The following is a 12,055-nucleotide window of genomic DNA, read 5'->3' as shown; positions in this document are numbered from 1 at the left end:
ACGTGTATTAGATTATCTTCATTCAGGCATAAGGTTGGCCTAGGGTTCAGTGTTAATGAATGAAAAATATATATGTGTGTTTAAATAGAAATACACATAAAACAAGGTGATGTGTTAGTTAATTGGTTGATGAAAATACTATGACCAGAAGCTCTTAGGAACCTAACCGTATATCCCCTCTAGGAGAAATAGTTCAGTATTTGCTAATTCAGTATTACAGTGACTTTATAGAATATAACTCCCATAAGTAAGGAGAATTGACTGTATATGTAGTTACAAAATTTTGTTCAACTATTTGTAATATTTCATAATTTGCCTTCATGTCCCTATTAAAGATAATGGGCCTTTATCTCATAATATATGTTATGTTATTAAGTAAGGAAAAAAACACCTATGTGCATTCTTAAATATTTTTGTAAGCATGGAGACAAATATGGCTGATATACATCAGGTTATGTTGGTTACCTGGAGGATGAATATTATTTTTCTTAATTTTTCTTTGTATTGTCTCACTGGTTGCAGTGAAACATGTTTCTTTTGTAGATATTCTTATAAAACATGATTTTTAATGGTTGCATCGCATTTCTCTTTGTGAAAGGAATAAAGTTTTGACTAATTATCATCTTGAATTTTCTTGTGATTCAGATAGTCAACGTCTACAGTTGGATCTACAGAAAATGGAACTTCTGGAAAGTAAGATGACTGAGGAACAACATTCTCTGAAAAGCAAAATTAAGCAAATGACAACTGACCTGGAGACATATAATGATTTGCCAGCTTTAAAATCATCAGGGGAAGAAAAGAAAAAGGTAAATGGTATTATAATTCAGATTGTTATAATTCAAATTGTTTTTTCTTGATCAAATCTAGCATATATATGTAGTTCATAGAATTTATTATTTGCAGTTGATTATTTGATATATAAGCTAAGATGTTTATGTATATAGGAGGAATTTAGAGAGATGTAGGTTTTAAACAAAAGGAAAAGCAAGAGCATTTCAACAAATATGAACTTTGTTAAATGCAGGTTCAATTATGAAATTTCCCTCCTTAAGACTTACTCATCAGTGGCTTATTCATTCAGTAATTATAATCTTGGTAGAATTTTACCAGAATATCATTGAAATTATTTAAGTTAAAAATGATTTATGTTGGCTTACTTGATATTTGCTAAAGTCTGTTATTTACTTCTATTTGGATCTATCTAGAAGTTACATCAGGAGAGAACAGTATTAACAACCCGCAGAAATGCTTTTAAGAAAATAACAGAGAAGCTAAACGTAGACTATGAGACACTAAAGACACAATTGCAAGAAAATGAGACACATTCTCAGGTAAAAAGGAAAAAAAAGACACTGAAATTTATTTCGTTTTTAAACTATCTGTCCCACGTTTTTAATCTCTATTTCTACTCCAAAACAGTTTTGGGGGGGGGCAGTTTATAGATTTCTGGTTTATTTTAGGATATCTTCTCTTTTTTCCCCCATTTTATTTTATTTTTTATTTCTTTTCAGTGTTCCTAAATTCATCGTTTATGCACCACACCTAGTGCTCCATGCAATACATGCCCTTCATAATACCCACCACCAGGCTCACCCAACTCCCCCTACCCCGCTTCGAAACCCTTAGTTTGTCTCTCAGAGTCCACAGTCTCTCATGGTTTGTCTCCCCCTCCAATTTCCCCCAGTTTTTAAAAAATTTGCTTTATTTATCCTTCCAGACTTTCTGGCTTTGAAGATAGCCTCAGGCTTTGAAGAAGCTTGTGTACGGGCTTCAGTTAGAATGAATTTACTTTTGCTCTCCTTCTATAAACCTATATTGAGGGACTTCTCTGTGCTAGGTCCTGTTCTGGGCATAGCTGATATGATAATAGCTTTTAAAAATTTCAAAAAAAATATTTTTTGAATGTAAAGCATTTTTAATGGAGAAACTTTTTTTTTTCATTTCTTTTCAGTGTAACAGTATTCATTGTTTTTGCACCACACCCAGTGATAGAGAAACCTTTTTTTTTTTTTTTAAAGATTTTATTTATTATTTATTTGACAGACAGAGATCACAAGTAGGCAGAGAGGCAGGCAGAGAGAGAGGAAGGGAAGCAGGCTCACTGCCAAGCAGAGAGCCCAATGTGGGGCTCGATCCCACGACCCTGGGATCATGACCTAAGCCAAAGGCAGAGGCTTTAACCCACTGAGCCACCCAGGCGCCCTGATGGAGAAACTTTTTAATGGAGATATTTTAATGGAGAAACTTTGCTAACTCAAAAGAATCACAAATAGAATTAAACTTTAATGACTAATATCCCACAGAAGAAATAATTCTTGTCATTTTTTAAAAATTCTTGTCATTTTTGTGTGGGTTCTTCTAGTCTATATATGTACATACATTTTATATATATGTATACATTTCTAGGTATTTATAGAAATGGTATCATATTGTACATATTATTTGGAAACTTGTTTTTCATTATTAACTATACCTAATAAGTAGTTTGCCTTGTCATATCTTTTAAAAATATGATTCTATATAATATTTGACTTAATGGATATAGTATAGTTTACTGAAACAGTTTCATATTATTAGACATTTAGGTTATTTTTAGTTTTAAAACTGTTTAGTGCTGTAGAAAAGCAGTCCTGCCCTTGAACTTCTTGATTTACACTTCCGATTATCTATACAGGATGCACAGACAAGCCCCCTTTTTATATCATTTATTCTACTGATAGAGTTAGCTAAGCAATATCAGATGTCTTCTAAATTGAGTGCCCTGTCTGAGAGGATAGAGAAGATACCTGTTTCATTCACTTTCTCCCCACACTGTGCCAGTGGTTGACACTTAATGGGTGTTTAATAAGTATTTGTCAGAGGATTAAATGAAGCATGTGTGACATGTACAAAATCAGTAAAGATTGATCATTCTCATCTAGTGAGTATATATTAGCAATTTACAACTATGATTTATTAATGCTAAATGCATTCTTCCTTTTCTTTAAATGGCAATATGATCATGATAGATAATAATTTGTTAACATTGGTATAATATTCTTGTAAATGTTTTTCCTTTGCAGTTGTATACCCATATTGATTATATTTTTACAAAAGGTGGAATACTATATATATAGTCGTTAAACATTCATTTTCTCACTTAAATATTTTCAGGCTCCTTTTTGGATTTTTTAATGACTATTTCATTATATGGATTTACCATTTTAAAAACAAAGACACACATTATATTCTTTTTTTTTTTTTAAAGATTTTACTTATTTATATGACAGAGAGAGATCACAAGTAGGCAGAGAGAGAGAGAGGAGGAGGAAGCAGGCTCCCTGCCGAGTAGAGAGCCCGACGCGGGACTCGATCCCAGGACTCTGGGATCATGACCTGAGCAGAAGGCAAAGGCTTAACCCACTGAGCCACACAGGCACCCCCCTTATATTCTTTTTGAAAGGGGTAAAATCTCATCAGAGTTTGCCACAACTACTTTAAAAAGATTAGAAGTCACTATTTTACATATTTGGATTTATCAGTTATTTTTGTCTCTACGTCATAATATACAGGTCTGGATATAGATTTGTAAGTGGCAAAATTATCCTAGTTTAGAGTGGGGATGGATACTGGAGAAGAAATATAAGAAAAAGTTTATGAGGCCATTGTCTTAAATGATTCTTAGGAAAAAGTGTACTGATACTGCTTATGAAATATTAGCTCTCCTTTTCTTTTCTTTTTTTTTTTTTTTTTTTTTTTTTTTTTTTTTTTTTAAAGATTTTATTTATTTATTTGGCAGAGAGAGATCACAAGTAGACAGAGAGGCAGGCAGAGAGAGAGAGAGGAGGAAGCAGGCTCCCTGCTGAGCAAAGGGCCCGATGTGGGACTCGATCCCAGGACCCTGAGATCATGACCTGAGCCGAAGGCAGCGGCTTAACCCACTGAGCCACCCAGGCGCCCTAGCTCTCCTTTTCACTGAATAGATTATTTAAGGAGGAAAACATTTGACAAACACAATTTCTTAGAGCCAGTCAATGGCTACTTGTTTACTGGCACATCGAATGCTAATCACATACTTAACCCCTTATACTGATAACAGGAATTCATAATATATCTGTTTGTTGCTTTTTGGGAATCCCCATTGATCAAATAAAATCTGATCTTATCTTTTGAAGCTCTTTTCTTGAAAACCATTTAAGATTTTTTTTTAATTCTACCATTTCAGTATTCCAAAATTCATTGTTTATGCACCACACCCAGGTCTCCATGCAATACATGTCCTCCTTAATACCCACCACCAACCTCACCCATCCTCCCAACCTCCTCCCCTCTAAAACCCTCTGTTTCTCAGAGTCCATAGTCTCTCATGGTTCATCTCCCCCTCCGATTTCCCCCAACTCCTTTCTCCTCTCCATCTCCCAATGTCCTTCATGTTATTCCTTAAGTGAAACCATATGATAATTGACTTTCTCTACTTGACTTATTTCACTCAGCATGATCTCCTCCAGTCCCATCCATGTTGATAGAAAAGTTGGGTATTCATCCTTTCTGATGGAGGCATAATACCCCATTGTATATATGGACCACATTTTCTTTATCCATTCACCTATTGAAGGGCATTTTGGCTCTTGCCACAGTTTGGCAATTGTGGACATCGCTGCTGTGAACATTGGGGTACATATGGCCCTTCTTTTCACTACATTTGTATCTTAGGGAAAATACCCAGTAGTGCAATTGCCATAGGGTAGCTCTATTTTTAATTTTTTGAGGAATCTCCACACTTTTCCAAAGTGGCTGTATCAACTTGCATTCCCACTAACAGTGTAAGAGGGTTCCCCTTTCTCCACAACCTCTCCAACATTTGTTTCCTGTCTTGTTAATCTTTGCCATTCTAACTGATATAAGGTGGTATCTCGGTGTGGTTTTGATTTGAATTTCCCTGATGGCTAATGATCTTGAACATTTTTTCATGTGTGTGTTAGCCATTTGTATGTCTTCTTTGGAGAAGTGTGTCTGTTCATGTCTTCTGCCCGTTTTTTGACATGATTATCTGTTTTTGGGGTGTCGAATTTGAAGAGTTCTTTATAGATCTTGGATATCAGCCCTTTGTCTGTGGTGTCATTTATGAATATCTTCTCCCATTCCTGCTTCATTGTTTTGTTGACTGTTTCCTTTGCTGTGCAGAAGCTTTTTATCTTGATGAAGTTCTAAAAGCTCATTTTCACTAAAAACCATTTTTTGGAGTCTATAAATTTCATAACAGACTTTTTGATGAAAGGCTATTATTTATTTGCTATTATTTAAACATATTTATATTGGAATAAACTATAAAACTCCTAGAAGAAAATATAGGGATAAAGCTCCTTGACATTAGTCTTGGCAACCATTTATTGGTTATGATATCAAAAGCATGAACAGCAAAGGCAAAAATAGGTATGCCTACATCAAACTAGAAGGCTTCTGCACAGCAAAACAAAACAAAACACATTTTGTTTTCAACAAAATGAAAACAACCTACGGAATGGGAGAAAATATTTTCAGATCATAATATCTGATAAGGGGTTAATATCCAGAATATATAAAGAATGTACAACAGAGTGTTTAAATAAGTTGTAAGAGAAAAACAGATTCATGATTCAAGATATTCTCGGAGGTTTAAAGGCAAGTCACTAATACAGATGTATAATATATAAGGAAGTTGACCATCTGACAGAGTGTTGCTTTTGTAGCATTATTCATTTAGCACTTAAGAGGTCTGCATTCTAAGAAGGCCACCTCTTTGTCTGAAACAAAGGGGAAAAGTTTGGTACTTGACTTTGCAAAAGGTTATTAGAGATTTATTGCCAAAATGTGCTGACTGTTTCCTTAAGTCCATCTTAACTTTGAGTTCCTATCTGGGAAGCCAGATAGAATTATTTATTTATTTATTTGTTTATTTGTTTATTTTTATTTTTATTTTTTATAAACTTATAATGTATTTTTATCCCCAGGGGTACAGGTCTGTGAATCACCAGGTTTACACACTTCACAGCACTTACCATAGCACATACCCTCCCCAATGTCCATAACTCCACTCCGCTCTCCCAAACCCCCTGGCCCCCGCCAGATCGAATTTTTAATAGTGTTAACTCACAGCATATGCAGTTTACATAATTAATTAGTTAGGACTTATCCTAATATCTAGATTTATCTCTTTAGAGGAAACAGTGGAATAGATGGTACATTAACACTGAACTTATGCCCTGAAAATAATTTTAACATGAGAGTAGAAAGAGATATTAATGCTGCTTCAGTTTTCAGATTCTTAAAACTGATCATTACCTCTTAGAAATGTCCACACAGAACGTTATTGTAATGTTTCATTTTTCAGATAGTCCTTTGCCTAGGAAAAATACTATGTGCATCTTAAAAAAGAAAGACATAACCCAGAGTTAAAAGGTTAATTAAATCAGAAAAACAATTTAATTCTATAACAGTAAAATTGTCTTCTGAGGAAGCAACCATCAATATAATATCCACATTAGCTTCCTGTTGATGCAGAAATTATTGTAACAGTGCCAGTTTTTAACCAACCCTCTTATAATCTTCACACTGCAGCTCTGCTCTTATCACAGCTTGTGGAATTAGACAGGAAATTTAGCCCTGGAAATAAGGAAGTTACTCCTATATAGTTGAACCTTTGACAGTGTTAGAATATATATCACATTCGTAGCATTAGACTTCTAGATTTCAAGGAGAGAGTCCCACCATGTCCCATTCTTTTCTTTCAAGTTCTTTTTGGAAAGGGAAGAGTCATAAATTATCTTCAGTTAGCATGTTCATTGGCATAATAAAATTGTAAATGTTTTCCAATTACGTATATAGAGTAAAACCTCTTGTCAAATTCAACATTATACTTATTAATGTACTTTACTATTGTTTAATCTTTTCTAATTTTCCTTTTTGTCTGCCATAGGTCTTTATCTCACCAAAATGCAAGCAGTTGATACGATTTAAAATTAAATGTTTTTTTTTCTTATCCTCTTAAAAGGGTGTATAATTGTTTTGAATATGGGTACTGTTTAACCTTTTTATTTTGTGTTTTTTAGCTTACAAATTTGGAGAGGAAATGGCAACACCATGAACAAAATAATTTTGTGATGAAAGAATGTATCCTTTAAGAAGAAGCAAATGAACTTGACTGAGTGATTTTTTTTTTTTTAAGATTTATTCACTTATTCGAGAGAGAGAGAGAGTAGGATGGAGGGGAGGTAGAAGGAGAGAGAGGATCCCAAGCTGACTCCCCACTGAGCAGGGAGCCCGATGCAGGGCTCGATCTCACACCCTGAGATCTAACCTGAGCCCAAATCAAGAATCAGATGCTTAGCTGACTGAGCCACCCAGGTGCCCCAGAGTAATTTTTTTCTAAGAATTTCTTTAAATAAATGAAATGAAATGAAATTTAACACAAACTTAACAAATATGTAATATGTATAAAACACCAAGCTTAACTATGTGGGGAATAAATGAGTAAGACTTAGTTTCCAGTCTATAATAATTAGGGTGTGTACAAAAGTAACAATAGAAAGCAGACTATACAAAGTCATAGTGTGGCAAAGTGACTAAGTGCACAGGATTTGGAGTAAGGAGATCTAAATTTCAGTGTTGACTGTACTGCTTGTAGGTTAAGGACTTTGGGCAATTTAATTTGTTTAAGCCTCACTTCTGTCATCTCAAACAAAGTTAATATTTCCTTCTCATAGAGTTATTGAAAGAATTATATAAAACCATGCATATATGTATATTCGTAATTGTTTGCTGTTGCTAATAATGCTGTACCTTGGATATCTGGGCAGCAGAGGAAGATAAGCCTAAGTAGTATCCTGAGAAATTTGACTTTCAAGCTCATTCTGTGTTTAGCCAATTCAACTTCATATTTCTATCAATGTAGTACTTAAATCCCATCTTCTTGCTAATTTTTCTGTGTGCTTACATATGGAGGAAATAGCTACTGAGGACATGTGTTGTGCAATTTTAAGAAACATTAACCCAGAAGTGATTTTCTATTCCTTTCTTTGACCCTTTAAGGACATCTCTGCTTGGAGAAGTAGCTCCTGGCTCATTGGAAGTTTAGATTCTCCTCTAGGAAACTGCCAAACTTCAGTTCCGGGCAGCATGGATCCCAGCTTACTTCCCCACCAAATGCATCAGGGGCAGTCATACTACTCAGTTTAAAAGCAAAAGACTCTAACTGAATATGCTTTAGTCTATCAGTCTAGTTTATGCAACACAAAGTAGGGGATTTTGAAATAGAGTGAATTATAGAGACTTCTGAAATTCAGTGTACTCTAGAGAACATGGTTGTTCTGAATATTCAGTTCTCAGACCAGAATTAGATTGAGATGCATAATGTTAAGTATAAAAAAGCTCGTAGGAATGCCTGGGTGGCTCAGTCAAGCATCTAACTTGATTTTGGCTCAGGTCTTGATCTCAGGGTCGTAAGATTGAGCCCCATTGGAGCCCTGCACTCAGTGCAAAGTCTGCTTGTCCCTCTCCCTCTGCTCTTCCTCATGCTTTCTCTCTCTTTCAAGTAAATAAATAAAACCTTTTTTTATTTTTTAAACTGTTCTACTGTAGGTGAAATTTTTTGAAACAAGTTTTGCTTAGCCTTTTAGGTTTCAATTGATCTTAATCTGTTAATATGTTTATTTTTAAATATATTCTATTTGTGCTTTTTCTGGCCATTTTCAATTTTCAGTAAGAGAAATTAAAAAAAAAAAAAGGATTTGATTCCTTCCTAACCCAAGTAGATTACTATTTTTGTTGATCACTGTTTCCCCTTAACTCATGTAATTAGTTATAGCAACCAAGAGTCAAGAGAGTGATTACCAGTCAATCATGAAGAATGTGACCAAGCAGATTGCAGAGTACAATAAAAACATTGTGGAAGCTCTACATAACATGAGCAGAAACTGAGTCTGAACCATCTGCAAGTCTCTATAGTAGTACACTCTTGTTGCTAAACTTTGTATAAGCTGACTGAAAAAGAATAGCTTACCCTTGAAGAGTTTAAAAATTTTGAGTGCTATAATTTTTGCGACCTCTTTGAAGAGGTTATACTATTTTAAATAGTATAATAGTTCAATAAAAAGTTTGCATATAGAAAAGCATCTTTTTATATTTGTATTTATTTGTGTGGGTGATAAAAACGTGTCAGCCAACTAAGAGATGAACTAAAAGTGGCCACTGAGATTCACTTAGTTGGTATAATCCATCTATGGCAGTAAATGAGATCATTTTTTTATGTGTCAACTTTAGGAGGAATACATGGAGTGAGATTCTGACTTACTACTTATATCATCCTTGTCAATTTTGCTTTTAGAAAAAGTAAGAATGGAAGGGAGTTGTTTAGCTTTGAGCTTTATCTTAAATAGGGTATATTTGATGTATTTTAGGGAATATAAAGTTCCAGGTAAATGTATTAATACATATTCTTTGTATATCAGTTATCCTTAAAGATTCAGAATTGAAAACTTTAACCTTTGCATTTTAAAAATATTTTCTCGTGTATATGCTAGGAAAAACATGAAGTTTAAAAGAAATGCTGCACATATGGTAGTCTGTTTTAGATGATGCCTGTTGCTGTTTATTGCCACTCTGGAATATACATTCACTCTTTTGGACTGTAAGTAGATTAATTTTGTATTGCCAGAACATTTGAAAAGAAAAACTAGAAGAGGTAGAATTGTATAGTATAAATCTAGGAGATATTTTAGTAACTATAGATGTATCTTCTCTTGTAGGCAGGAATAAGTCATCTTTACCAGCATAAGATAGTTCTTGCAACTGTCCTCCTTTTGCTCTGATTTTATGTTCATCAAGTAACTCCACTTCTCAGTATTCCTGAAACAAAAGTGGGGGGGGGGCTTTATTGAGCTACAATTTACATATTATAAATTACCCATCCATGTTGCTTTCTTGAAGTAAATATCACCATAAACTCTTCAACTTTAGTGTGTGTGAGATTATGTAGACGGCTGAGCATTGTCGATTTTGGTTAACTCTGGATTACTAATATGGCTAAAGATCCTGGACAGTGATAACATTCATTAAGGTGGCATTCTGAAAATATGTTCCTCTAATATTAAGTTCTTCAGGTTGTTAATAGGTGTTATGCCACCAAAGGATTCATGGTCAAAGAAGTTTGGAAAAAATGGTTTGTAACAAAGGTAAATTATTTTTATTCTTGACTGCTAAGAGGCCTTAATGTGCTAATGTACAATAAGATCAAGAAGAGTATATAGTATTTAAGGAATTTTTTTTTCCCCTGAGTGGTGGAATTGTGGTTGTTTTAATCTTCCTTGGACTTTCTGGCCTAAAAATTTTGGTTCAAAATCATCTATTGTGTATATAAAATATTTAGAAGTGCAGTCTTAAAAAAAAATAAAGAAGTGCAACAAAAATTCAGATAAAGTTCTATATACAGTTAGTAGTTCTAACCTGTGGAAAAGGAGTATAATAGTAAGACAACTCTGCAGTTATTGAACTAGATCTGACTCAATCTTCACCCAGAAAGAAGGTAGGAGGAAGAATCTAATAAACATATGTGTTTGCATTATAAGAATGAGAAGCTTGGCGGAAAAAAAAAAAAAAGAGTATTTCTTTTCAAAAAAGCAAGGTTTGCAACCTCTGTTTTAAATTACTCATATATGATATTTGCGGAACATAATTGAGCAGGATTTCTTTAAACTAAAATGTGTTATCTGAGGGAAATTCTCACTAATGTCTCTTCCTTCCTCTCAGAGCTTTTCAACAAATCCAACAAGAATATTTCTTTGCTAGGATAGAACTGGTGGCTACTATCTGCATGAACCGGCTCTTCCTCAGTCAGTCACATTGCTCAGTGAGTTCCATTCCTGTTAAAACAACACCTTGTAAGTCATATGGAAAGAAGCTGCAGACTGAACAAACATGCTGAGTAATTTTACTAATGAAAATCAACATGGGGAAGTTAGCAAGTCTTTGTTTTTCCCATCCTTATCCTTCATCAATAAATAAACATGAGTTCTTGAATCTCATTTTCACTAACTGGGGAGTCCTTGATTTGGACCACATTCTGATGGAATAATGCCATTCACACTAGAGATAAAAGACCAGTTAATAGCAGCTCCCAGGGTTCTTGCTATCTGCCTGCCAGGAAATTAGAACATTTAGACTTAAAGAAGGAGAAATCAAGATGGACTACTAGAGCATTATTGTCATCTATTTTAATATTAACAGATCTTTCATTTTATAGTATAGAATTAAGTATAAGTTTTGGATTAGGTAAATGAATTGAACAATCATGACTCCTCTACTAACTTGTTATATGACCTTGTGAAGTTCTCAGTCTCTGAATTTATTTTTTTTCATCTATAAAATAAAATAATAGGGCTTAATCATAAGGTTGGGCCAAACAGTGTGCGGAATTCAAGGCTTTTGACACAAATGGCTTTCAGAAAGGTAGCATGATAATTAGCAGTGTGCAAGAGTGCTGTTTCCCTGCACTCTTCAACACAAGTGTTATCCAGATTGACAATGCAGTTCCTCATTTGTTTTAGTTTTTTTAAATAAACCTAATTGCCTCATTACTATAATTAGAAACTTTATTGGGTTTTAATTAATATGCAGGGTATGTTTCATGCTAAAAAATTAATCTATTAATAAAAATAGAATTTAAAAATATTCATTATAACTTTGTAATAACAAAAGGTTAATGCTTGATGCTTATTTTTAAAAGATAGTAGACTATACTTTGCTGCTTCAATATCTTCTCTCATTAATATATCATAATGTGTTACTGCTCTGAAAAGCTGCCTGTATAACCTTAAGTGGAATAGGAAGAATCTGTGTAGAAATCTACCTGATAATAACCAGAGGTGTTCTCTTTGATAATTTTCTCTGTCCTTCTCCAGAGCAAGTACACATAAGGATAAGCTATGTTAGAGGAGAGACCATAATATCCATTAAAGAGTTCAGGGTGCAAGAGAGTTTGGAGAAGGCATGAGTCCTTAAGAATTCAATGGTCTGCTACCTAAAAGAGGCTTAGACACAT

The 12,055-nt window shown here is 34.1% G+C and overlaps 1 protein-coding gene across 3 annotated transcripts in view; it reads left to right on the top strand.

The window, feature by feature from the left end:
* Positions 1-9,411, top strand: part of IFT74 (intraflagellar transport 74) — an 86,267-nt gene extending 76,856 nt beyond the window's left edge. For 2 of the 3 annotated variants that reach the window (XM_032306280.1, XM_032306278.1), the window contains exons 17-20: positions 646-809; positions 1,209-1,334; positions 7,071-7,131; positions 8,819-9,411. In XM_032306280.1, coding sequence (XP_032162171.1) covers positions 646-809; positions 1,209-1,334; positions 7,071-7,131; positions 8,819-8,937 — 470 coding nt within the window. In that variant the 3' untranslated portion in view covers positions 8,938-9,411. The remainder of the gene's footprint in view (positions 1-645; positions 810-1,208; positions 1,335-7,070; positions 7,132-8,818) is intronic. The other variant, XM_032306279.1, reaches the window with a different exon arrangement.
* The last annotated feature ends 2,644 nt before the right edge of the window (positions 9,412-12,055 follow it).

The sequence above is a fragment of the Mustela erminea genome, chromosome 12, assembly GCF_009829155.1.
Source record: "Mustela erminea isolate mMusErm1 chromosome 12, mMusErm1.Pri, whole genome shotgun sequence".
NCBI lineage: Eukaryota > Metazoa > Chordata > Mammalia > Carnivora > Mustelidae > Mustela > Mustela erminea.
Note: the sequence above shows the minus strand (reverse complement) of the source record. Positions and strands in the feature narration are given on the sequence as shown.